At 34.2% G+C, this 27,768-nt stretch overlaps 1 protein-coding gene across 1 annotated transcript in view; it reads left to right on the top strand.

Moving 5' to 3' along the window:
* Positions 1-341: 341 nt before the first annotated feature.
* LOC129217445 (PAS domain-containing serine/threonine-protein kinase-like) overlaps positions 342-27,768 on the top strand; it is an 86,241-nt gene continuing 58,814 nt past the window's right edge. Inside the window, exons 1-4 of the mRNA XM_054851748.1 lie at positions 342-362; positions 24,258-24,501; positions 25,556-25,764; positions 26,871-27,035. Of these exons, the coding sequence (XP_054707723.1) occupies positions 342-362; positions 24,258-24,501; positions 25,556-25,764; positions 26,871-27,035 (639 nt within the window). The remainder of the gene's footprint in view (positions 363-24,257; positions 24,502-25,555; positions 25,765-26,870; positions 27,036-27,768) is intronic.

A 27,768-nucleotide genomic window follows, 5' to 3' on the forward strand; every position in this document is an offset into this window, starting at 1 on the left:
CAAGTTCAAACATTTCTATCCTAATGTTTGACTTAGTCGCCATATTTGGTCATTTTGTGAGATTTAAGTACTTAAGTCTCTTTTAATGACCTAGTTTCCAAAAACAGAATAAGATGTTTATTGCAATGCAAACTATTGAAAATAATTGAAAATGGGCCTTTTTTTTTCAGAAAATTCTTAATTATTTTCTTGAAATATGCAAATTTTTTTCTCTAGAATATTATTTTATCCTCATTGTTTTAGATGCTAACTACTAAATACTGATTATATATTTTGTCTAAATTATAGTTTTTAAACAACTAATTCAAAAATCTATTACCTTAATTTTTTGCGTAGTCGCCATGTTTGGTCTTCCGCAAGATGTAAGTAGACGAGATTATTAATTGCCTAAATTTCTGAAAACAGAATTGGATATTTATCTCAATACAAACTATTAAAAATAACATACAATGCAAAAAAAAAAAAATGTTTTTTTTTTTTAAGGGAAATTTCATCTGTATTTGATCCTCATTGTCTTGGAGGTTTTGCTATAAACTGAAACTGTTTTATTTGAACTGCCGTTTCCTGTTGACTTCTCATTTATTTATTCTTTTTTTTTTTTTTTTTTTTTGCAAAAAGATCAGAAACCTATTTTAACTTAAATTTTCCGTGTGTAAAAAAGAGTATTGAATAACACTCTTTTAGAATGTGCAAAGTCCTATTCATTTATTTACTTGTGAAAGTTGTAAAAAACTCCCCCCCCCCCCCCCCGTTTGTATTTCAAAATTTAGCGATAGTGTTGGCCACTAAAACTTTGGGGTCTAGTGGCCACTTCGAAAATTCCTGAGAATTAACCTTTACTATGAAGTTACATAAGAGCTTTACTTCCAAGCATGACAAGTATATTGTGTGTTTTATTCTTCAATATGTTCTTATGCAATGCATTTTTAATACACGTATATGCATTAAAAAAATATTTAAAAAGAGGTTGCAGTTTTATTAAATCAAACATTTATGTTTTTTTACTTCTCAATATGTAGCTACGTAACGATGCTATTTTTTTTGGGGGGGGGGGGGGAAATAATTTTATTTTAATCTTGGTTGTAGTTTTGCTGAAAATCAAACATGAAAATTCAAAAAAGCATTATAATGGTGCTTAAAACTTAAAGAAGCTTATGGTACAGAAGGAAGGCTTAGCACGGGCCACAATTTCTTGCTCCTATTTTAACCCTCGTTGCTCCTATTTTTTTCCTTCAGTGCTCCTATTTTTTTTTATCTTGAGGTTGGCAGCTATTCGGAACTCCAGCGCTCGAATACGCTACCTTGCGGTGATTTACAAAACTGCCGATGGAACTAAAACATTGCCACGTTTTAGTTCCATGTGTGTCTGTTGACGTAAACACAGGCAGTTTGTTCTGAGTATTTATTAACGCAATCGATGTGTCTTAGTTTGCTTTCAGCTACAGAAATTAATTCGTCCCCTAAGAGTATTCTCGAGCTTCTCAAAATAATGTTAGTTTTCCTTATTTCTTTCAAAAAAGTATTAAATGGTGGACGCGTAAACAAGAAAACTCTGGATTAACAAAATTGGATAACATTATACCAGGTAAAATTTTTTATTGTATGAATTTGTAAGAATATGAATTTTTTTTAATCTTAAATTATTTTAACTAATCATATTTTACAGCAGCATTTAGTTGGAATGGACAGTATGCAAAATATTTTCTTGGATTTATTATCGTAGAACAAAATGAAAAATGTTTAACCTAGAAAGAATTTACTTTATTCCTTTTATTCTCAGCTGAAAGGTTTCGCCAAATTTGTTTAGGGTTATAATTTTGGTATTGTGCGAGCAAAGTAGCCTTGGCGAGATTTCGCGTTTTTAGTTAAACCATTTTTAATTTTTATCATGAGTGGAATAAAATGGTAGTAAGATTACAGAATTCGATAAGTGAAAAGAAATAATGGTCAATCAACTGAAAAGAAAACTACCACCATATATCCGTGAGAATTTTGTTGATGATTTGCATAACATGACACAATTAAATCGTAACTCAGAAATTAGAAAAATCGAAACAGAAAATTTTTAAATGAACCGATTCGGGAATTCGAGAGAAATAACTCAGCTACAAATGGAAAAAAAATAAGCGTTAGCCAAGCAAGGCAAAGAAGTATCATCTTCTTTCGATAATAATTTGTAATGTCATATTGAATTTTCTAGCATTAATTGTTGTTCTTGTCAGGCCACAATTATTAATTAGTTTTATCAAGAATTGATAAATATCGAATTCAACATCATGGAAATAGCTGCTTAGAACTAATCTTTGACGTTTAGTAATGCTTCTTGAATTTTCATCGTTACCATGTGCGTTTGTTTTAGTTTTCAATTCCGCCATTAAACAGTGACTTCAGTGCCCCCTACAGTTCGTTGGAGTTGCGAATGGACTTCCAACTTTCTTGAAAGGACGACACAGTTCTTGATAAAAACACAGGAGCTTTATTTACACTATGTACAGGAGAAATCGTTAACAACTGCTAAATTAATCATCAGCAATTAAACAAATATCACTCAACACCGTAAACTCAACGGTTACACACGTATTTACTTCCAAATACGAAAAACAACACAGCGAAATTCCTCGCAATAAACAGAGCTAACACTCTCAGTTCGAATTCTCCATAGACTAATAATAAGAGTAGACCGAGCTTTCTCATTCTTGCTGATGAAGAAAATTGGTTCATAGATGTATCATGTGACTAGTGGAAGGGCTTGGTGAAGACTTTGGCAGCATGGTTGCTAGATGGCAGCATTATCTATAGTTTGGCACTCGACATGTATTTTAAGACAATGTGTTTTCATTAAAAAAAACTTCCAGGTGCAGAGATTGAACTGTTTTTCTTTTAGTTATGTATTATTTTGACATTAGTAATAGTTTTTGATCAGTTTTCGGTAACTTTTATTTCATTTGGAGCTGTCAGCGTTGGCGTGAACGAAATGGCGTAAACGTTTTGCGTTAACGCAAAAATGTACTAATCGGTATCTTAAATTGAAACTGTAGGTAAAAATCTTACCGTTTGCTGATTCTTCTTGGTCGCTTGCATCTGTTATTGCTTAGAGAGTTATTGAAATTGACTAAAGAAAATGCACAATACTATCTAAACGAAAAACTCACTATATTAACAAAATATTTACAACTTAGAATAACAAATTTACAAATCGGACTCCATAAAAAATCATTCTTCCGTGTTCCATAAATTCTATTTATTTTATTTCGCGCTGGCGTTGATCGTCTGCTACGATTAACGCCCGCTGTTGCTAGTATATCCACCAGTCACATGGTTTGGTTTATGAGCAGCAAAAGGGTTGCCATAGCTCGGTCTACTCTTATTATTAGTCTATGGAATTCTCAATCGAAACTAAACTTTTTATCACGCGGGACGCTTTTATAAACATCGAAAGAAATCTCAAATATTCCACAAGATTCCAAACGCTTCTGGAAAATAGTAGACCGTTATTAAATTTTATCAATGAACAAAAAAGAAATAGGGGGTCGTATACTTTAGCCGAATGTAAAGGGGTTGTATATTCATTACGGGAAACTATTTACAGGTTACGTTACTTCAATAATTACTATTTACAGAATTTGTAACACTATGATCTAATAAACTTTAATTTTAAAAGCACCAGCTTTAATACGGTGCTCCAAAACTTGAATTTGTTTATGTATATGTTTTTTTTAATATAATATGGGGAAAAGCCTAATGAGGATCAATTGGGTGACGGAGAACTAACAACAGCAACAATAGTAATAATAATAATGAACAGAAACTAAAATTCAATTTTAAATTTATTTCTATTAGAATTATGTTGTCTTGCAATTAAATTTCCCCCTTCTTTCTTCAGGTCCTTATTCTTTTTTTAGTTTGAATTATGCCTGCTCAGTCATTTAAAACGAGGGGCATCATGACCGGATAATTGGACAGTTCGGACAATTAGAGTTCGGATAACTGGAACCCTACTTTGGTATAACACCAATGTAATGTATCTTCAAATTCAGAAACGTGTAATTCTGTTATGGGGGAAAAAATTCACTTCAGGGAACTCACAATTTAAAAATATCGATTTTTTTTAAAAACCACTATTTGTGAAGTTATTTCTGAAATTAGACATTTTGTTGAGTTTTAAATAGTAAAAAATGCAATAAACATCCATGGAATGACACAACCAATGATTTAAAAAATTATAATAACGAAAGTTTAAAAAGAATCGCCGTTTTTGTTTTTGGACCAAAAATGGCCGCCAGGGGGGTTTTGGGGGGATTTTGGAATGCCTCCCCTTCCTAAATTTTTTGTTTATACAATGTCTACAAGCATGCCGAGTTGCATAATTTTATCACAATTTGCAGTTTCTTCCCCTGTAGCCCCCGACTATATCAAAAGCAGTTCTGTTTAAACTGGTTACGTGAAAATTTTTGTAAATGACTATGTGCTAAGGTGTTACTGTATCTAAAAGGACTTAACTAGGTATGCACTGATTCATCGATCACTTAGCTGATTATTTATAATCAACCAGTTTTCACTTGTTAATTAGTAGAAAATTTATTTTTCGATTAAAATTACTCTGTAAGATGGATAGTTACATGCTTGCTTGTCGCCCCCTCCCCCCATCCAAATGTTCGTGTAACTAATCTAGTTCAATGAAAAAAAAGTTCAGTTCTATAGAAGGTGATAAAGAAAGTGTATCATTAAAAATAATTATTATGGTTAATTAACGAATTTCCTTCACATATTTAGCAGCAGACAGCTAATTTGCCTTTTGGTGCTTTCCTGGATTTAACTATGAATGGTACTCCCATGGTCCTCTTTTTATTCCTAGCTGGTCCTCTTTGTTCCCCTTTTTGACTGAAAATGGTCCTCTTTTACCCTTTTCTATGGCTAAAATCTGTTGGGAGCCCTGTAATTGTGTTTAAATCAAACAAAAATGTTGACTTCAGTCTTTGATCTTCCTATTTTTTCGCAATAGTATGCTTACTTATCCTTGTTGAAGAAAAAGCTTCAATCTGCCCTCTTTCTTGAACAGTTAACTTTTTACCTTACGATATCATCACAAATAAGACAAAAACTTTGACGAAATTAATCACAAAACAGCAAGTTGAAGGGTTTCCACAATCTTGTTAATTGAGGTGACATTTATACAAAATAAGTACTTGCAGTTTTTTAAAAATACTAGTGGCCTTTAAGTTTTTACTCAAGCTGAAATGCTAACTTTGAATAAACCACTGCTTTTCTGGTTATTGCATGCTTTACAAATCCTGTCTGTTGCGTTATTTTTTACCAATGAACATTAATAATTAATAATACAATAATAATGAAATCCCTTTAACTTCATTTTCCTTTTTAGCCTACTTTCCCAGTAAAAGACAGAAAAAGAAGAAGAAAGCATGAAAGAAGGCATAATGCATCTTAAAAATATCGCAAAAAAACAAAAAAAGTCAAAAATAAATAAAATAATTGAATAAATATTGAAAAATTAAAAATTGGAAAGTAGGGTATTGAGATGGGGAAAAATGTCTGTCTGTCTGTCCCCCCCCCCCTAATAACTTTTGAATGAATAGTCCGATTCGAACAAACTTTTTTTTGTTCGAAAGATCTCGGCAAGGACATCTCATTCCCATACTTCACTTTTTGATTTGAACTATTTTTTGTTCAATTTTGAACAGTTCAAAAAAACTTAACATTAGCGCCTACGGGGAAATTCAAGGCAATTCCGAAGTGTGAGGCGAATTTGCTTCAAACAAACTTTGTAGGAAAAAGCGTTTGATGAAAAACTTGTATATAAAATATCTTTTTGATTTGAACAATTTTCTGTTCAATTTTGAACAGTTCAAATCCCTTAACATTAGCGCCTATGGGGAAACTGAAAGTCAGTGTAGATTCCGTACTTGAAGGCGGATTTACTTCAAACAAATTTTGTTGGAAATAGCTCTTGACGCCAAACTCTAGACTTCGACTCCAAGAATTTAGGGGCACTTGACCCCGACTCCGACTCCTGTGCCCGACAATTAATCGGACTCCGACTCCTCCGACTTCGTAGCTTTTGCAAAAATTTATACACGGAGGACAAATGACTGACTCCGATTCTTAGATATTCGACTCCGACTCCTTTATCCCAAAATGAGATTGACTCCGACTCCGCAGCTATGGTTTTGACTGTGAAATAATTATTGTGGATCTGACTTGTTTTTATTTTTACGCTAAAGTTTTAATTTAGGTATTCAGTTTTCGGTGAATAAACTCGAAGTCATTTATGTTTCTACATAAAGATATGCGCAGACGATTTTTTTTTTTTTTTGACAATAAAAAATTATTTCTTTAAGTTGACATTTTATTGTTTTTATTTATTTTGGTAAGCGCATTAATTCATTTAAAAATTGTTTTTGGCAAAAGGGGGAAAATTAACGATTTTTTTTTTTTTTTTTTTTTTGATATGATGAATTTATTTTAATGAGCTTATTAATTTTAATTATTATTTTTTCGTTTTGAAAGCTGTTAAATATTTTTTAATGTAAAAAAGTGTATTAGCTGCTTTGTTTAAAAGTTGCTTTTTTTTTTTCTTTTTTTTACGCATCTAATTTTTTTTAGATAAGTGAGGAATATTTTATTCCTAGAAATCAGCTTAAATTATTTTAAAAATATATTTGAAAAAAATTTGCGATTTTAGCTATTTTTGAGAACATTGATCAGGTAATAGAAAGTAGTATGGGTATACGGGAAAGTAGGCTCGTCTAGTTCTAGACAGAACTTCTTGTTTCAAAGAAAATTATACTGTCCTTAAAGTTTTTACTCAGGCTGTACATGTGTGTGTATGTTCCCTATACAAATCCATAGTTTACGTCGGATCTCGAACAAATTTGGCAGGAGGTACTTAGGCACCCGGAGAAGAAACGTAGGTTTTTTTTTCAAACGCTAGAAAAGAACCGAACCGTTCGAATTTTCATTTTAGAGCCCGAAAATGGCATTAAATGGCTCTTTCTTCTCCAAATAATTATCCGATTTCTTTGATTCAGGTACTATTCGAAAGCCCGCGAAAAACACCTAAAGAGTGTCTTCATTTCCTTCGAATTGCAAAAAAAGGCGTAAAATCACCGGTAAAAATCGGAAAATTATGGTTTGCGCGATCTTTTAAATTAGCGTTCAGAAGGTTGCCCCCCCCCCCCCCCCACTTTTTTTCCTCGGCTATTACTGAGTAAAATTTTGTTTTTGTTTAAAAATTTCCCCTTTTAATTACTATTTGGCAAAAAAAAAAAAAAAAAAAAAAAAATGCACAAGAAGTTTTTCTCATATTTTAAAAACCAAAAGAAATTAATTTGAATTCTGAAATTTTGAATCCAAATTATGTTTTTCGCAATCACGAACTGAGACAGGAACCTACTCATTGGAGTTATTGTTTCTAGAAACGTCTCCTGTCCCCCCCAAGCCTGCCTCTCCTCCTGGGCGGTTACGTGTGCATAGTTGTGTGTGTGCGTAGACCTGTGTGTATGCACGTAGGCGTGTGTGAGTGTATGTGTGTGAAGTCGTGTGTGTGTGTATGTGTGTATGTGTGTGAACATGCGTGTGTGTAGGATATGGACGCCTCCGACCAGGAAATCGGATAGCTCAAAACCGGAGCAGCCGCGCCGCGCCGCCAGCAGAGGACGGTGGGCGGTGGTGCTGCGAAGGCTTCTGGTTCAAGTTGAAAAAGGCACGGACACCAAAAACGGTCAAATGAGAGCAATAAGCAATCGTGATTGCTCAAAAAAAAAAAAATAATAATAATAATAATAATTTAATGTGTACCAGTGCTTGGATATGTAAAACATAGTTCGGAATTTAACTAGAAATTCATTTTAATTTTAGCGGTGGCAAATTGCGTGATTTAAAAGTCTTTTGAAAATATTAATATCAGTTTTAGTGCCATAAGATGCACTACTTTAATGTTAAAAAAGATATTTTAAAGTGTGTACCAGTGCTTGTCTATGCAAAACCCAGTTTGGAATTAAAAACTCACTTTTACTTCAAGCACTTTGTTATTATTTTTGTTTTATTAATATATTATTATTTTACATTATTATTATTATAGTTATTATTCATTGGGGGGGGGGCGGCATTGTCAATATTGCCTAAGGCGTTAGAGCTACTAAATTCGGCCCTGCTCAAGGTCAAAGTATTTATTCTTAGGATGAGCTTCGTAAGATTGCTTTTGTGTCTGTAAAGCTGTTTATTTTACCTAGATTGAATTTCTTTCACTCATTTTATGCTACGTAAAATAAACAACCCTACCTTTTTAATTTTTTTACATTCATTTTGAGTGATTTATTCGAACGGCTATGCATTTAAAGTAATGATTCTCAGATATCACGTGATTATTTCGAACGGTTTCGATCTCTCAAACATGAAGTTAAATATGTAAACAAGTAGGGGAATCGTTGCTCTGCGCAAAAGGACTCATTTATTCTTGTTTATTGCTTTTGCTTTTTTTTTGTGTGTGTGTGTGTGTTCTTGTTAGTAGAATTACATTAATCTGACTGATACATGAGGTGGGAGGGTAAAATATTTCTGGCTGCGTTTTCCAGAAGATTGGGATGCCCGGCGCATTCAAAGTTACAAGTGTGGCTTGAAGTGCATTGAAGTTCATAATTTTTTGTTCTTTCTTGATTCGCTCTTTTTTATTTTTATTTTTCATTCGCTGACTTAAATATGTAATTAAAAGTGCAGGGAGTGAAGTTGAAATGTTTCTGAATGCATTAAAAAGAAATATTGAAGATTGTCGTGTGGAATTAGTTTTAGCTTCCACTCTTTGACCCATTTTTTTAATAAAAATTATATTTTATACAGATTATTGTTTTTTTTTTTTTTTTAAATTCCATACGCAAGATATTTGTGACTTCTTGTGTGCGTAGCATTTATTTTTGCGTGCGTAGTTGAGTTGAAATGTTTTTCTTGTTTTACTCGCTTCTGTTTATGTCATATTCCTTATATTTTTAATGTCATATTCCTTATATTTTCATAAATGTTGATTAGTGTATTATTTACTCAACTTAAAAATTTGGATTCAATTGATGTGCTGATTTTATGAGTTTTTTTTTTTTTTTTTTTTTTTTTTTGTAAAGTGTGTTGAGGCAAAACTGCTGAAAATGCTTTGACTCGCGACGGTCCATTTCGGAATTTAAGGTTTCGTAGCTGCGCTTCATTTTCCGTGCGCTGGTCCTCAAAAAGGACACATTGATTACCAAGTTTCTCTGAAAAGCAGATTACGTATTGGATTTTCAAATTATCTGAGACGCTCGATAACCGAACATTCGACAACAAGCAATATAGTATACAAGGGTTCCCAAGAAAGAGAGGACGGGGGGGGGGGGAAGGATCCATGGCGCAGATCGCGCCATTGAAGTTTTGAAGAGCAGAGGGTAACTTATAAGAGGGCTTTTCGTCTTATTTTAGGGGGCTCTCGTTCTGGGGGTTCTTCGTCGCATTTGAAGGATGATTGTCATCGCCAGGGGGGGAGGGGGGATGGGCACCACTGCATTATAAACACATTGCGTTAAAACATTTCACAAACGTTTTGACATGGTTGTTACAGCGTTAACAACACACAACGTTAACAATCGTTTTAAAACCTTTATCTCAACGAAGTGTGCTCTCTTAGTAACCCCATCCGAAAAAAGAAAAAGCACTTTAGAAGCAATTATTTGATTCTGAAACCTTATAGAATGACAGAGGTGTTCGTCTGTTCCTGTGAGCAATGGCGCGCCTCTTATGACAATTCCACCTCCCCCTCCCCCTAAGAAACAATGATCCGAAAAAGAACTAAGACCACCTTAAATTCTCAATTACACAGTTTGTACAATACTAGTTCAATATATTTTTAAGTTTAACAACTCTCAAGTTTAAACCTGCTAGTGTCGCCCAAAGACCCGCCCATATTATCATTATCACTCACTTTTTAATAAAAATTGTACATATTTAATCTTAATAACTGTCAAGTTCAAAACAGTAAGCGTTTCTCTACCCTTTGTTTCAAGATTTACCGCCGAATCACACCAGGGACAGATATAGAAAACCATTATGGGGGGGGGGGGTCGTGTTGAAGAAAGCCCCCCCCCACCCCCATGAACGAAATTCCCGTTTTTGATACGAAAAATGTCTGAACGTGTTTGGAAGTCAATAAAAAGCATCAAATCGATCAGAAATAAGGCACCTAATTGGAGATAAACGTTGCAAATTAATTTCATGAGCAATGAAACGAAGTAGTAGTTCAAATATTTACTTTGAAAAATAATTAATGAAATGAAAAGATACTGTCATCGTTTACATTTTATGCATGAAGTGTTTGAACACAATGTGTACGGATACTGTAGGTTTAGGGTGGAAGGGAGGGGGTCATGACCCCCATGACCCTCCCGTTGTATCCGCCACTCACACAACGCATGCCCCTCTATAAATCCGCTCATATGATAATTAACAATTTTCGTTCGAAGAATATCGTTCGATTATTATAAAATCTCTCAGTTATCGAAATTTCGACGCCAAACATTAAACTATAACCCCATTTGAATAAAGCAAGCGAAAAGCAATCATTCGATTTTAAAATCATTCCAAATCTATCCATCCCAAGAGCGAAGGCGCAACACCTATGAAGCTCTTCCCCAAGAGCAATACCCCCAAAAGAGACAAAATCTCCTAAAAATTACAATCCCACAGTTTGTGTCAAAACTTATTTGCACCCATAGGAAGGAATTACAGTTAGAAATTACAGAAGTAAAACTTGTTTTATTAAGAAATAAATAAATACCTTTGTGCCGAGATGTAACATGAAATAACAAACGTTTTGTATCCCAAATATACAGAGTACTGCAGAAACATTGTTTTGGAGTTTTAAGGTGCTCTTTTTTCAACAAAATAGTAAGCTTTTGCATGAAAGGGGCCATTCGTTAGTGACGTAAGGATGATTTTGGCAATTTTTGACCCTCCTCCCCCCATGTAAGGGTACGGATGATTTTTCAAACCCCTCCCCCTATTCTTACGTAAGATTCCATTTCGTTTTTCAAAATAATAAAATAACGAATCTAACATCACTGGAATCGAAATTAAATTCACTATTATTAAATTAAACTTTTTTGTGCAATTAAATATTTACTAGAAAGTAGGAATTTAGACTGAATGTTTTTTCGACATTTTTTTGTATATGATGCGATACTAATTAAAAATAAAACATGCCATGCATAGTGCGATTCTTTTATTATGTTTAACATTATTCATTCTTTGTAAAACAAATTAAAAACAGCTTATCCTAATACGTTATTTATTTTCCAGACGCAAATGAAATATATAATCCCTGTCAAATCACTTGGCCGCGCAATTTCAAATGTAAAACATCGACTTGGAAAATATTGCAAAAGAATGGGTTTGAACCCCCCCCCCCCCCAAATATATAGACATTTTTTCAACCCCCTCCCCCTCAGGACCCTTACGTAATTAATGAATGGTCCCTAAGGACATCCAGTAATGTCCCTACATCCACAATCTCACTATTTTGCGTTGAAAAAAAAAGGGTTCCTTGAAACCCCGAAACACGTGTCTGCAGTAATGTGTATATTTGGACTCTAAAACGTTTGTTAACACCTGTTACACTTGTATCATTACCCAATGGTCTAGTCGAAGGCGGACGTAAGGGGGAAAACGTCCCCTCAGGTTTTCAACTTAAGTATTCCGCTTTTTACCTGAAATATAATTTTAATTTTATTGCCTCTCAAGTTAGAACCTTATTTGCGCCCCCAACTTTCACTTCCACCAAACATATCATTAGACTACCAAAGCATCCCAAAGGATCATTTGATAATCAAGCATTCGACAGCATACATTATTCGAATGAAACATTCGAGAGACAATTATTTGATAATAACACCATTTAGATCGCAAGGGTAAAATCAGGACCCCCCCCCCCCCTTAAGAAGGATACTCCTAAAAAAGACTAACGTCCACTAAGAATTTTAATGGCGTAGTCTGTGCCATGACCCACCTCCCCTGTGGGTACCGCAGCGCAGCCCGTCACTCACTCCAAATTTTTCTGGGTGAAGGGTTCAATGCAAATTTTTTCGGAAGACAACAAAAACCATGCGCATTCATAAGTAAAATCATTAACTTTTCAAAGCCAGCCGTCTGACCCCCTAAATGGCGGATACGCCCCTGCAACTGAAACACTTCAGAAGCAGGGGTACCCACCCGCCCTGAGGTCAAGGCCCCCCTCAATATCGCAGAGACCTCCTCCCCCCCCCCCCCCAAAAAAAAGAGAAAAATACCCCTCAAAACACCCTCTACCCTCAAGAAGGATATTCCCTAAAAAAGGCTAACATCCATTAAGAATTTCAGTGGCGCAGTCTGCGCTATGAACCACCTCCCCTGTGGGCACCTCAGCGCAGCCCGCCAGTCACTCCATATTTTTCTGGGGGAAGGGTTCAATGCAAATTTTTTCGGAAGACAACAAAAACTATGCCCATTCATAAGTAAAATCATTAACTTTTCTGACCCCCTAAGTGACGGATCCGCCCCTGCAACTGAATCACTTTAGAAGCAGGGGTACCCCCCTGAGGTCAAAGACGCACCCCCTCAATATCGCAGAGCCCCCCAAAAAATGAAAAATACCCCTTAAAACATCGCCCCTAAAAATGTCAATGGCACAGGCTACGCCATGACCTCCCCCCCCCCCTTCCCTTTCTAGGTGGGCACCCCTATCAGAAGTCAACTATATTGAGAGGTTCATTCGATTATCAAATCGATCGAAAAATGCATTGCTCGAGTGATTGACATCTCGAGAACTCAACATCTCGAGAACTCAAGATCTCGAGAAGTTCAAAGCGAGAACTCGAGCAGTTGATCGCTCGAACACTCGGAAATTGACAATCGAGAATTCGAGCGGTTGATCGCTCGATTACTCGGAGGAAAGTGATGTTCGAGAACTCGAGCAGTCCATCGCTCGAGAACTCGGAAAGTGATAATCGAGAACTCGAGAAGTTCATCGCTCGAGAATTCGAAAAGTGGTAATCGAGAACTCGAGATACGATAATCGAGAACTCGTGGTAATCGAGTTCTCGAATGATCTTGAATAATCGAGTGATTCGATTATGAGAACTCGATTATGCCCATCACTAATTGCTCTGTGGGACCGCGATTTTTGCTATAGCGTCATCTGGTGAAACGATCAGTGGAATAAGCGCCCTGACCCATTTTTTTTTGTACTAATATTAGTTTTGTGTAGTTAAAAATGGCTTTTAATTGATCATCTTGAAAATTAACTATATGCCGTACAAAATCTTTTTGTCCTAAAATACTCTTCCCCGATGTATTACTTCCTGCTACCGGTGTAGTCGCATGTACCACCCAAAATGTACGGTGTGGTGCTTGGCTTGAACTCTTTTTTATACGGCTTACAATAAGATTTCCGGAGGGTCAAATGATCCCCCCCCCCCCATTTTTCGACATGGCTTGTGTATTATTCCTTTTTTAAGAGCCTATTCATACGCGCGTGTAGTAATTCTGCTTTTTCCGTTTTTGCGCTTTCAAATTAAAAATCCACGAGAACTTCTTTTGCCTTTGATCAAAGTATTTTACACTTTAGAATGTGTTTGTTTTCGTGGAATTTAATCAAAAAATATGGCTAAATAAAATTACTTGTTTACCTTCCCGAAATTAGTTTAATAATAATTATTAAAATTTATAACATTTTAAGGACTTATTTTTCCTTAAACTGAATGGTACATATGTGTGAACGTTACCCTGAATCATTCATAATATTGCCGAACTTACTCAGCAGATAAGCAATTCAGTCACCTGATATATGCCCTTAACATCTGACCAATTCATTACACGTTTAAACTTTATCTTATCTGTTAGTCATTAAGCCAAGTCACAGGATTTCCAATGCTTTTTAAAATAGTCGAGCTGGTATTTTCAATACAACTCTTCCTGAGAGAAAAAGGGATACAGTTTTCAAAAGACTTTTTAATGCCCATTGAGTCAGGTCGCCTGTGTATGCAAGTAATTTTTACAATGCTCATATTCTTAAGAACTGTGCCTATGTGAATACAGTCGAGTCCCGACTTACGCGAGGGATGCGTTCCAAGACACCTCGCGTAAGTCGGAATTTCGCGTTGTGGAACAAGGTATGTTTAGTAATTTTTTATGAGCATACCCAATTTTTTCAGACGTTTGTAAACACCTCTTATATTGTTTCAAACCATTTATTAACTATAAATTGCAGTATCTTTTACAAAGAACGGAACACCCCTCTTTCTAGCCCCTTTAATCCACAATGCAAGAGCAGCTTCCATTTTCATGATGTTAGTATTTTGCTTCGACACTACTCTGCGAGCTTCAGTATTAAAACTTAATTTATAACTTTTACGGATTTCCTTTTCTTGATTTTTAATTATCCGAATTGAAGATTCATTCATACCTAATTTTCGCCCTACTTTTGATGCACTTTCTAAGTGTTCAAGCATGTCCAGAATTTTGAACCTTTCTTTAATCGTCAAAAACTTTCGCTTCCCATCTTTGGAAACTTTAGTTGAAAGAAAACGTTTGGATGCCATTCAATTTTATAAACATTCATATGTAGAATGAAAAAAACTGAATGAAGAATACCGAGTGGATATTTGTATAATCGAAAGCAAAGCGATGTTTAGACTAGTATAGTGAGTGAACTTCCTGTTTCAGTGATTCCAAAGGGATGAAAGTCCATTCACGAAACCAATATATAGTGTCAATGAAGCCATATTAACACTCCGCGATACTTTTCCAAATATTTTCGCGCTGCAGTCGTGGAATTTGCGTTAGCAAAAAAAAAAAAAAATCAACTCGGGGGAAAAACTCGCGTTGTATCCATTTCGCGTAAGTCGGATCGCGTTGTAGCGGGATCCGACTGTGTGTACTTCTAAGCAGATTATCCTTTAAGGTACATGGCTTTACTGTGTAAGATAAATTTAACTCTATCTCCACCCCTGCCAACCCTTTTTTTAATTTTCCGTTTCAAAACAACCTTCAATTATTACTTCTAAAAAAATGTTTAAAAAAAAAGATGGTACTAGGTAGGAGGACGGCAAGATTAGATTTAATATTTCACAACATTCGCACAGTTTAATTCGATTTCATCTTTTTCAAGAATCAATCGCATATTCTCTTTTCTATGAAGTTTAAATATTTTCTCGAAATCCACGAATGTTTGTGAATAATTCTATTGATAACCATTATAATACAAAGGAAACTTTTACTACACAGTGCAAGGATGTTAGTGATTCGAAAATTTCTTGTTGCCGTTTCCGAAAATTTTGGGCTGACAACACATTCTAAAACTGAAAAATCATTACAAAAAAGAAAAAACTTAAAAAAAAAATCTCCCCCCCCCCCCGATGATTTTTGAAAAACTTTTTACGGGGGGGGGGGGGGGGGGGACCTTCCTCATAGTTTCTGAAAATTTCACACTGTCTTCAGAAAATTTTGCTTGAGTGCACTATCACCCCGTTAAACCGTATAAGTGTTGTAAAGGAATTTTAAGGGGGTTTTTTGTATAAAATTTAAATTTAATGAAGGATTTTCTTTGGCTATCGTGAATATTGCTAAAGGAAGGCTTTTTTTTTTTTTAATTGACTTTTGTGAACGGTATGTCTTTACGATCCCGACTTAAGTAAAGAGGGTTTTGTGTGTGTGTGTGTGTGTGTGTGTGTGTGTGTGTGTGTGTGTGTGAGAGTGAAATGTCTGGATTGAAAATATATAACAGGCATAACAGGAAATATCCAACGTTGTTTAGCTTAAATACGCAGATTACAGAATACACGTGTTTCGGGGTTTTAAGGAACCGCTTTTTCAATTCAAAGGTGTGAGCTTTTAGATGTAATGACACCAGTAAAAGCCCAGCCTAAACAACGTCAGATACTTCCTGTTATTCTTCGGTACAAAGATATTTATTTATTGCTTATATAAAAGGTAGCTGAAAATATGTAATGAGTTAGTATTATGTTTCTTAACTCTTTAACTGGTGAGGTGGGATGTCTTACACCCCAGAAGAATTGGACTTTCGCTTTCAAATATTTTGTAATGTTTACATATATGGCTTTATATCAGTGATGCCCAACCTTTTTCAATCCGAGAGCCGCACCTCATATTAAAATGATTCTCGCGGTCCAGAATTTATGTAAAATTTCAAAATGTTTAAAAATTTTCTAAATAACATGGGGGGAGGGGAGGCTTCTGTTAAATGGAGGAAAGCACAAATTTTCCCGACTCATAGCATAAAAACTACATGTCTTTTATGAGCTAATTCAATTTATTGAAGTCAAATCCTTTTGTTTGCAAGATGAACAATTAGCGGTTATTTTTTCTACGTAACAAACTTTCTCGCTGGTACTCTGTGCTGGAAGTTTAAGCCCAAGCAGTTTTTAATTTGAATCTTAAAAATGCAAATGACAGAATGGGCTATTATCGTCGCGTCGTAAAGAAGTCTTAAAATCCCCTACTCCCTCGACCTTGTGTAGGAGTTGAGAGGGTACAATACATTAAAAACACACAATAAATCGTGTAGAGATCGCAAAAAATACGACTTTTCGTGTTGTTGTATATCGTAAATTGTTCAAGTATCAAATTCGAATTGTATTTATCTATCAGCTAAAATTATAACTTTTGAATCTACAGGAAACCTCCCTCAGAAACAATGTTAGAAATAAACGCTCGTTAGTCGCATTTTGCGACCAAAACTCTGATTTTACTCCTAGATTTCCAACCTCATGCGCAGTATAGCCTGCTAAGGTTCTTGCGCCAAAAAATGCAAATAAAACCAATCAACCATAGGCGCCAAATTTGACGACTAAAGTCTTGGATCACGTATTACCCCCCCCCCCCCCCTCCCCCGACTTATCGTGACTATGAACTGAAGGATAAATTTGTAAAAGTAATTTAAAAATATTAATAGTTTTGTCTTTAACCAATCATATACATACATTTGGTGCGTATGTCACCTTTTTCTTTTATTTAGTTTACATATAGAGTAGCCTGAAAGTGGTATTTTCAACCTTATGTTAGTTATAGTTGAATTTCTGTTATATACAGTTTGAAATCTTAATGGATAGTGTTTTTCCAATAACTTCGCAGTTGAATTCTGCTCCTTGTTCTCACAGCGTAACATTTCCGAATCCTTAAAACTCCGCTAGTAGTGCAGCCAGAAATTGCCTTCTGGGTAGAGTTTTTTAGTCATAATCACCTTTATATGTATTTAAACTACCTTGTTAAAATTGACAAGATGCGTTAAAAACAAGAGTTCAGGGGGAGGGGAGCTTCGACCCCAGAATATCCCCCCTTGATTGCGCCACTAAACTCTATAAAACATCTACGAGAACATGGTGCAGAATTCAGTCCAACTAGGGGTGAATACAAGCTACCGTTTGAGGGGGACATGCTGAGGAATGACCCCCCTCTTCCCCTACGAAGGAATCAACGGTTTTGAGTGCTGAAAATTTCTGTAACTGCTTTGGTGTCAATAAAATGCAATAAATCGGCCAGGAACAGTGTACCTATTAGGGCAGAAACGTTACTCATTAATTTCGTAAGCAATGAAAAGAAGTAGTTAAATTTTTTTAATGAATTAAATAGATTACTGTAATCGTTTGCATTTTATTCATAAATTGTTTGAACACAGTGGATATAGTGTCGACGTTTAGGGGGGTCATGACCCCCATGACCCTCCCCCTGTATCCGCCCTCCCAATGTTTATGACTCTTAAGAATTTAAAACAACTGTGTATATCAAACTAAACATTCAAATGTAACTTTCATAATGGGGGGCGGGGGGTTGCGCCCACTTTCTGACCATTTTATATACATTTGATTCATTAAAAAATGGAGCATAAGTTGTTCATTTTGATGCTTAGAAAATTATTCTAGGCGTCGTCTCAACTCCTAGTTTCATATTCCTATTTTAACATACTCTAAAGCAGTCTGGAGGAAGGCATGATTTTTTTCAAGTGGGAGAAAGAAGCAAGATTAGATGTCTATTTTAATTCCCATTGTAAAAATTTACGGTTTATGTCACGTTTTTACAAATTACTTAATACAAACTCCTTAAAAAAAAAAAAAAAAAAAAAAAAAAAAAAAAAAAAAAAAACTTTTATTTCACTCAATTTGAAAACTTTTCTAATTTATTATTACAATAGACCCTCGTTTTACGTGGGGATTAAGTTTTACGGAAATGCTGCGTAAATCGAAAACGCGTAAATTGAGACCTAAGACTAGTGTTAAAGTAGTAGTTTGGTTCCGTAGATAACAAAATTGTAGTGATGACTAATTGTATAATAAGTTTACTGTGTACTTATATCGACTTTTATGCACAACATGTATAAACTAAACATAAATTAATTTCGTGTTCTGTTTATAAAGAGGAGCTTGCTATGATAGTCTTTTGGCAGTCATTAAGAATTTTTCTCTGTAATTCTTTGCAGAGCATTAATGCATCCATGATCACTTGCGTCATTTCCATGATAGAATCTTCCTTCACTAACAAATCAGAAAGATCATTTTTCATTGTCTAGGAGTGGCTCAAAATTTTCAATAAGAACGTTTTTGGTTGTGCGTCACCGACGTCGTTATCCTCGTTGGTTTTGACCTCCTTTGTCACTCCTAAAAGCTCTTCTTCCAGTGAGTTCTGAACTGTGAGTTTAATAAAACTTCTGAAAAGAGGTCCGGAACCAATTGCATAAAATGTCTCCAGTGGCCCAAGCTCGATTATTAGCACGCCAAAATGCATTGATTATGCGTAACCTGCAATCTTTAGGAATTTGGATTTTAAAAGAGGGGAAAATTTTATCTGTTGGCATTGCCGCATCCGCGTAAAATCAATTAAGTGTCAAATCTTAAACCGCGTATAATCGAAACCGCGTAAAATAAACCCGCTTAAAACAAGGGTCTACTGAATTTTTCAAAGCATTACTCTATTTGTAGTAGAATGACACAAGTACTATCTGTAACGTGTTTAGCAATTTATTTTCTCACACTTAGTACAATACAACACCATTGAAAAAGTTTTGTTAAAATAATCTCAAAAAATCAAATTTCCAAGTGATTAACTTCAGATACTTTGAAACAGAAAATTCTTACGGCTCTGAGTAATATGACCCAAAAAGTGACGAAGCACACACACCAGATTTCCAAATTGAGGCGCATAACACCGAATTTATTTTTGTTGTTTACTGTATTTTGTTAATCTAATATAGTGACTTCGTATTTGTGAATCAAGTTGCTTCTTGTTCATGCAAGGGCATGTCAGTTTTTCCGTTTAAAGGGCCGGGGGGAAAATGAACATTTTCAATTAACTTCAATGAACATTTTAAAGCGGCGAAGCAGATTTATAAATTGAGGCACTTAACTCTGAATTTCTTTTTGTTGTTTACTGTATTTAGTGAATCGAACGTTAGTGACACCACATTTGCGAATAAAAGTTGCTTTTTGTTCATGCATGCAAGGCATGTCCGTGTTTCCATTTAAGGGACTGGGGAGGGGGGTTGGAGATTTACAGAATGCTTCCTTTGAATGCGCTTCGGAAGTACTTGCAATGAACATTGAGAATCGTTGATAAATGTCGGTTTGTAAATATTTTCTTCATGGCGTCAGCCTTCGAAAACGTTACTCTATTATCAGCGGTAATTGACCTGTCGGTCGCGATCGACCGGTCAATCTCGACCCCATTTTCCGTCGATCGCGACAACATTCCGTTTAATGATTTTTGCCAGAGGAAAAAAATACGTATTTTCAAGGCCGGGGGGGGGGGCGGATTAGGCTCAAGTTCCTAATTAAAAGTTATTCGAATATTTTCAAAACTTTTCATAGTCGATGTAAAAGTTCTAGAAAAAAAACGATCTTTGCCTTTTGTTCTACAAAATATCCACAAAAGTTACTATGGAATTAGAGTAAACTAGGTACGAATGTTAATACACGTTTTTAACATAGGAAAGCATTTTTTAACGAGATTTTACCAATGGCATAGCACGGAGGAGATCTCTCCCCCCCCCCCCCCCAAGTCGATCTTAGTGTTCGTGAAACTTGGAAAGTAGATCGGTCGTTTAGGTTGCTTATCTCTGCCCTATATATTTTTTTTTTTTTTTTTTTTTTTTGTGCGAACGGTCCAAAACAAGCTTTTAGGTTTTTCACAGAAAAAAGGAATAAATTTACTATTATTTTAAGCTAGAAACATCAAGTCCTTTACAATACTAACTTCTCTCGCTATCTGGGTGAAAATAATCTCAACTCTCCAAGCAAGGAGGGGAAAACCTTCGTCTCATCGATCAAGCCGAGCGTCGAGTGAAAAATTCAATTCCGAGTTCAGCGCCATTCCCAGAATCGTTCCCCTACCTCGTGTTTTGGCCGCAAGATTAGTACTCGTGCAGTGAAACTGGGTTGCCGTTGTTTAGGCCTTGGCTTGATATGATGATGCCTGACAGAGTGGATTTTTAGCTGGTACGATTGAGTTTCGAAACATCAGGTTTTTTTGAATCTCTTTCGTGGTGCGAAGAATCTTTCATCTTTATGTAATTGTTGATGTTATGTTTTCTAACTCGACGAAGAAATTTCGTTTTCATTCAGTGTGTTGTACGCTAGTTACAATTTCAGGCGTAAAAAATAAGTTGGTGAACTTGAGGTGAAGGTAGTTGTTTTTGTGTTGATGAATATGTAAATTAAGGTTAATATTTCGATGTTTAGGTAAACGGGATTAAATTGTATTTTTACCCTTTGGATATTTGTTTTTATCTCTTTTTGTATTTTCAAAAATCTTAACAAATTAGTGAGCTTGATTTTTTTTTTTTTTTTTTTTTTTTTGAATAATGAACACTGATTAGGTATATTGTTTTACTTATTGTGCATGTTTATATATATATATATATATATATATATATATATATATATATATATATATATATATATATATATATATATAAATTGCCTATTTTGTGTTTATTTGTTAAGAATTTGTTACCTCCTCTCTTTTGTGGTACATTCCCCTATCTGTCTTTTTGAGGGTTTTTTTTCCTTTCTTTTTTGGCACTTTTCTAATAAAAAGGAAGATAATGTTGAAGATGTAGAAAAAGTTACATCGTACAAAGGTGTTAGGAGGTCTAGAACTCCTTGCTTTTACATTTTAATTCAAGAATGGATGCAACATTTTCTTAGTATCTTAATTTTAAAAGACTTTGAAATTGGTTGATTAAAACGAAGATTACAATTTGAGAATTATCTTACAAAATGAAAAGAAGTTACTTTATGTTTTGAATTTATTCTATTTTAAACCTTTAAAGACATAAATTTTTCAGAAGCCATATTGGCCATGGTGGCCTAAGGCATCGAACTTGTGACCGGAGGGTCCGAGTTGGATCCTAGTTGGCCGAAGATCCACGACCTTCGTTAATGGTGATTGGGGGACGTTAAATATGCTCGTTGTCACAAAGTCCTCCAAGTGACATTACCTCTGAGGGTGCTAGACCAGGAATTGCTCAGTTTCTGGTCTGGATCAAAAAATCAGAGCTGTCTTCAGAGTTCATCCAACTGCTAAAACCACAAATAAAGTATGTACGGGGGACTTTGGAGTGAAAAGTGAAAAGTAGTCATATTTCATGTATATGCTCAGACTATGTAAATCTTGCATGTGCTGTAAAACAGTTCCAATTAGTGTTTTGAAATCATTTTAACTTTGGAGTTTTTTACTTGCAGCAAACCAGCAACTTAGGAATCAGCTGCTACATTAAATCTTAAAATATTTTCTATAGTTCTTAATCAACTAATAATATTTATTTCATTTTATATTTAATCATTACCTTCACAAATTTCTTATATATATTTCTTCTCTTTCTTTCTATCATTTACATCAGTGGTTCCCAACCTGGAGGTGATCGTCAGGGAGGGGGGGGATAGATAATATTAGTAAAAAGCTAGCAAATATTGAAACTGAAAACTTGTATGAACCAAATGTCAAGAGTTTAGGCAATTAATCACAAGTTAAAAGCAGGGTTGGCCGGATTGAACCCAATTGGGTTGGACCCAATGGGTTTTTTTTAAAAAACCCATTATTTAGCCCACTTTTGGGTTTTTTTAAATTTTTTGAGAAGTTTTTTAAAAAAGTAATTAATTTAAATACTTTTACAATTTAAACTTCTATTTTATTTGTTCTTCACCACAGACAATGGACATAAAAAATGAATTTTGAACTTTAATAGTATTTCTTAACTCTTAACAGCATTAAAAATGCTTCAAAGATTTAAAAAATATATATTTAACTTTTATCTTTAACTGGTCAATAAATAACTCAAATTATCTTGACTAAGTCCTGTCACGTCTGGTTTTCTCAATATTTGTAGATTGTACAGAGGAAACTACTCTAGCTAAAAGACTTTCATGTGAATTATTTTCTGCAACCCGACACGTCACAAATTTGGAATTAACAAGTTATATTTTTTTTAGAAATTAACAGGTTTTACAAATGGTCGGACAGAAAACAGAATAGGATGTACAGTATTTTCATTATCTTACAAAAAAGTATAATATTTCTTAATCTGTACACAGAAATAGAAAAACAGGCAACATAAAATTCAAAGAAATGTCTTGATTAAGCTGAAATTCAGTAAATAGGGATTTAAACTACTTGAGGTTCTACAGTAGTTTTGCATAAAAAAATGAAATACAATAACGTAAAATGCAAAAAAAAAATAGTAGTAATTAAAAACGAACAATAGATTTTATCTCTCAAGAAGTAATTTTGCCTTAACTGTTGGTAATCATGGAAACTAAAAAATCTGAAACTTCACCATTCTTGGGTTTCGTCGTCTTTCATACTCTTCTTCAGAAAACGCTGAATTTTAACTAGTTTTCCAGCTTTTTTTACCCCAAGACAATTCTTGTGCTTTGTTCATATATTTACGCTACAATATGCTACACAGGGGTGTTTGTGTTCCGGTATTTTACCGAATTTCTGGTATTTTCGGACGTATTTCAGGTATTTTTATGTCCGCAAATACCGGAATTATGTTTTTTTTTTTTTGTTATGCTTTTATCTCCCTACTTCCGCAATTTTTTAAAATTATATAATACTCATCAAATATACCTGCAAGAGCCTTAAGATGGACACCTATCCCTTAAGATGGACAAATAAATGTCAAGATAATTTGTATAACACCAGCTCAAAAGTAACTTTGTAACCCCATTAAAAATTTAATCACATGTACACACAATATTTTGACTCAGAACTATTTAATACTATGGCAAAGGTGCACTTAAGTATTAGAGGCCAAAGATTACCCCCCCCCCCCCCCGGTCTCGCTTTGAAACTTTCAGGTATGTTTTGATGAACTCACAATCACCCCTGATGCTACAAGTACCCTACATTTTCCCTAAAAAAAGACAAAAAACCCACATTTCTTTTAAAAAACCCAGCTTTAGTTGGGTATTTTTGGGTTTTATTTAAAAAAACCCAAAAAACCCTGGGTCCATGGGCTTTTAAAAAAAAACCCGGGTTTTTGCCAACCCTGGTTAAAAGGGAAACAAATTCAAGTTCAAGAGCTTCCTCCACACACTTTAGTTGAGTCTTAGAAAGTCTTTCATCATTCATTGTCAAGTTTATGAATTTTAAAATTTCCATTTTTTAAAAAATCTCAAATGTCAGTGTTATTAATTTCCCTAGATTTTAATTTCAAAAAAATAATAATACTAATTGTAATTTGATAAAAACTTGCTTCTGTTTTTGAAAAGTGCATCAATGATCTTAGTTAAGGATTTCCCTATAAATACATATCAGTTCATTTTAGAAAGAAAAGAAAGGGAAAAAAATGTAAAAAGGGTTCTTTTATTCATTTATTATTTTAGTTTATGAGTGAGTGGATGAACTTTTTTTTATCGTATACATTTTACTTCAAATTTAAATTAGGCATTTATTCAAAAATACTGATGCTCACTGGCACCAAATTATTATTATTATTATTATATATATATATATATATATATATATATATATATATATATATATATATATATATATATATATATATATATATATTTTTCTTTTCAAGATAAAATGAGTGGGGAGGTCCAGTAAGTGTTAGTATCTCTAGAGGGGGTGATGGACTCAAGGTTGGCAACCACTGATTCACGTTCTTAATACTTTGCACTTTATGAATTTTCTCTGAATTTCTAACATTCTAACAACAATCTGTTTTTCAGGCAACTTTGCAATGGAAATCATTTGATCAGAATTATAATAATAAGCCATGTGTCACACACTATTTTTCTCCTCTGGAAGTACAAGCTACAAGACGCAAACGAGCCTTGCAGTTTGGTCTTACTCCACCAACAGATCCATTTTTACATAATCAGTCATTTCCAAACATTTACAAACACGTAGAAAATGGTAATAGCTATCTTGATATGGGAGAGCGTCGCAAATGTACCATTGACAAATTCAAAGGTATATTTTAATTGTTTAACTTGGTCTTCTTTAAATGTTAAATTCTACATTAACGAAAATCTAAGTTTATTTTACTGTTTTCTAAAACTTTATTGCTAACAGTTTCCTTGTTAAAGCACTTATATTCCAATTAGAGTGTAAACTTATGCTTAGGATTGAAAATAAAATGTTAGTTTTATTGCGTTATATGGTATTTGAGCCTTAATAAGCTGTATCGTGCCAAACGATTGTAGTGCATCAAAAAAAAAAAAGCATGAAAAATGCGGAAAAGTCTGAATAAACAGGCACTTCTGAAATTTTTAATTCAGTTGCCAAAATAAAGATTTTTGAAATTTAGAGGATCATGAAAAGCAAAGAAAAAAAGTGTCAGAGAGCCAATATCCTGAAAGAAGGGGGCCAAGTTGAGATGGGGAGCATCCCTTAACAGTTTTTGTAAAGCTGATTGAGCTAGGTCTACAAATATTTTACAAATATGATTGGAAGTTAAGCAATTACAAAAGGTATGGAACAATCAGATTGACATTACATGTGTAGCATCTGATTTGCTGAAAAACATATTTATGGGTAAATATTGTATTATGGGTAAATCTAGTGTAATCATTTCAAAGTCGGAGGAATAACTGGTTGTTCAGCTCAGGTGATCTTTGTAACTGGATGGAGTAAAATTCATTTTACCATAAAAAACATGTTGCTAATAGCTCTCCAGAGAAACGGTTAAAAACTTTTGATGAAAGGTAATAAGATCGCTGAAAATAATAGCATTGTTCACATTACATATTTTTGGAGTGCATATTATATGCTTCCAAGAATCATCCAGTAAACTTTTGTTTTTAAATCAAGTTATTTGAAGCACTGATTTTTCAAGAACATCCATCATATTCATTGCTGATGCATTAAATGCTCACTTTTAGGAGGGGGAAGGTGAGATTTTCATCTGAATTTTGCGAAATAGGTCTAAAAATATTGTTTCCTTTCTGTGAAGCTAAATGGATTTTTAAAATAATTATTATTTTTTGATTAGAACCTTAATTTATGCGTTTCTTTTTCCTTACAGGCAATTCTTTAACTTCAGTATCCTATTCTCCCACTACTTTGAAAAGTGGTGCATGCTTATCAAAGAGTGATTTGTATCATCGTCGTCAATTGAGTGGAAGTTGGATTTTTTACCATTACCTGGAAGGGGAGTCAAAGGACAGCAGTGTTCATGCATGCTTACAGAATCCAAATAAAGCCATTGTTACAATCAATGCCAGAACAACTGAGGTAAGAATGTACCTTCATTGTTTTTAAGAAATTATAAGTTATGACATTGAATTAATGCTTCCACGTTCTTACAAAGTACAGTCGAACTCGCTTATAATGAGTGCGAAGAGACTGCAATATTTGCTCGTTATAAGCAGTCTTGTATAATATAGACGAACACACAAACGGTGTTCGCAGAAATGTTTTGACTCTGCAGAGAATATTTTTTAACTACTAGCTTTAATTTAAAAAAAAAAGGGAAATTAAAAAAAATCCCAGTTTATTTCTGTTTTTTTCGAATATTTCCCTGTCTGCCATTCTTGCCCTGTCTTCTTTGCTTTTTTCTTGTGCAAAAAATTAATCTAAAAAATAATGTTTTCTTCTTGAAATCATGATTATTATATGCTAAGTACTTAATGACAAAAACTCAAGACAAAGGAGCACACACTTGCAAATGGTTGTTTATTTTACAAAGCCTGAATCGTGTAAGAAGAAAATTCAAGCTATGTAAAACAAACAACTTTACTGGCTACGGAACGGTCTCTTTTGGTGAATCTTGCTGTAAATTGAGTTTCAATGCGTTGTTATTCAGAAAATAAAAAAGCACAGATAGTACGTAGGAAATACGCTATTTATTTTGTGGAAATAACTTAGTTTTAAACAAATGAGTAGTTTTTGTTGATTTGTTTACAAATTAAATATCTTCGTAAATTTTTTAGGTAAAAGGCAGTACTTTTTTTTTAACGCCTCTCCAGCAGCAGAGTTATTTATTTATTTTTCGAAGTTGATAATAAAAATTAAAAACCGCAAAAATGGTTTGTAGCACTTGCTTAGTTAAAAATCTTCAATCAGCATAACGATATGCTTTAAAGTAACAGGAACAGCTTAAAAACTGAAGTATAATGTGGTTAAAATTGAACTAGAGACTTTGGTTGATGTCTGTAATTTCTTTTGCTATTGATGATAAAAATTCAAATCTAATGTAATAATGTAAGTTCGTACTGTTAGTGAACGACTTTAAAGTGTGAAATTATGTGATGTATTTCATTCCTTCAAGTACAATTGCTGTTTGTTATTTAAAAAAAAAAAAACTTTTTTTACATGCTTTTTGGGTTTTTAATTTTTAGATTTTGATTGCAAATAAAATTGCTTCACATTTGCTGGGAATCAGGGAAAAATCTACTGAAAACTATAAATTGAGTGATTATATACTTTCTCGAGAAGATCAAAATTCTCTGACTGAAGCAGATTTAAAATACTCTGGTGAACTTATATTCATTTCTGGAAAAGTGGTGAGTAATTTAAGATTAATTCTCACTATCTATTTTCATTTGTCTTGAGAATTATGATGAATTTTTGCATTGTTATAAATGTTGTTACAAAATAAATAGATGGTCCTTGTAAAAATTGCATTAGAACAAAAAACCTACTACTTACCGGCGATGGTTTGACAGTCTGGCTTAGGACTTAAACTCTTGTATGCATATCAATATTGCACTTAAATTTAGGTAATATTTAAAGAAACTATTCTAATTTATAAACATTTAGAACCAAGTATTTAACTTTTTTAATTCTAAAAAAGCAAGATGTTAGATATTATTAATCTTTGTATAAAATATTGTCAAATTCAAGAATACCAGAAGTCATTGACTATTAAGCCAAGGAGCAAATTGTGAGCTATAATTGCCTGTTCAGTATCAATGTTGTACATAAACTTTAGCATTATTAATGCAATCAGAAATCTCTGTAACTACTGAGTAATTTAGACAATAAAGGGCTAAGAACCAGCCAACCAGTGGCGATACAGCTGGCGGGCAACCGGGCATTTGCCCGGTGGGCCGGTCATGCTTGGGGCCGATCAACTAACAGCAAAGTCTTTTGGGCCTGTCTACTAACGGCAAAATGTAAATTTTGTGCGCATATGTTAAGAATAATGCAAATTCGCAAAACACAGCCTCAGCTCCTCTTTATGCATGGGCTAAAGCTTGTGGGTGAAGGGAGGTACGGACGTCACCACAAGAGGGG

Source organism: Uloborus diversus, chromosome 1, assembly GCF_026930045.1.
Source record: "Uloborus diversus isolate 005 chromosome 1, Udiv.v.3.1, whole genome shotgun sequence".
Taxonomy (NCBI): domain Eukaryota; kingdom Metazoa; phylum Arthropoda; class Arachnida; order Araneae; family Uloboridae; genus Uloborus; species Uloborus diversus.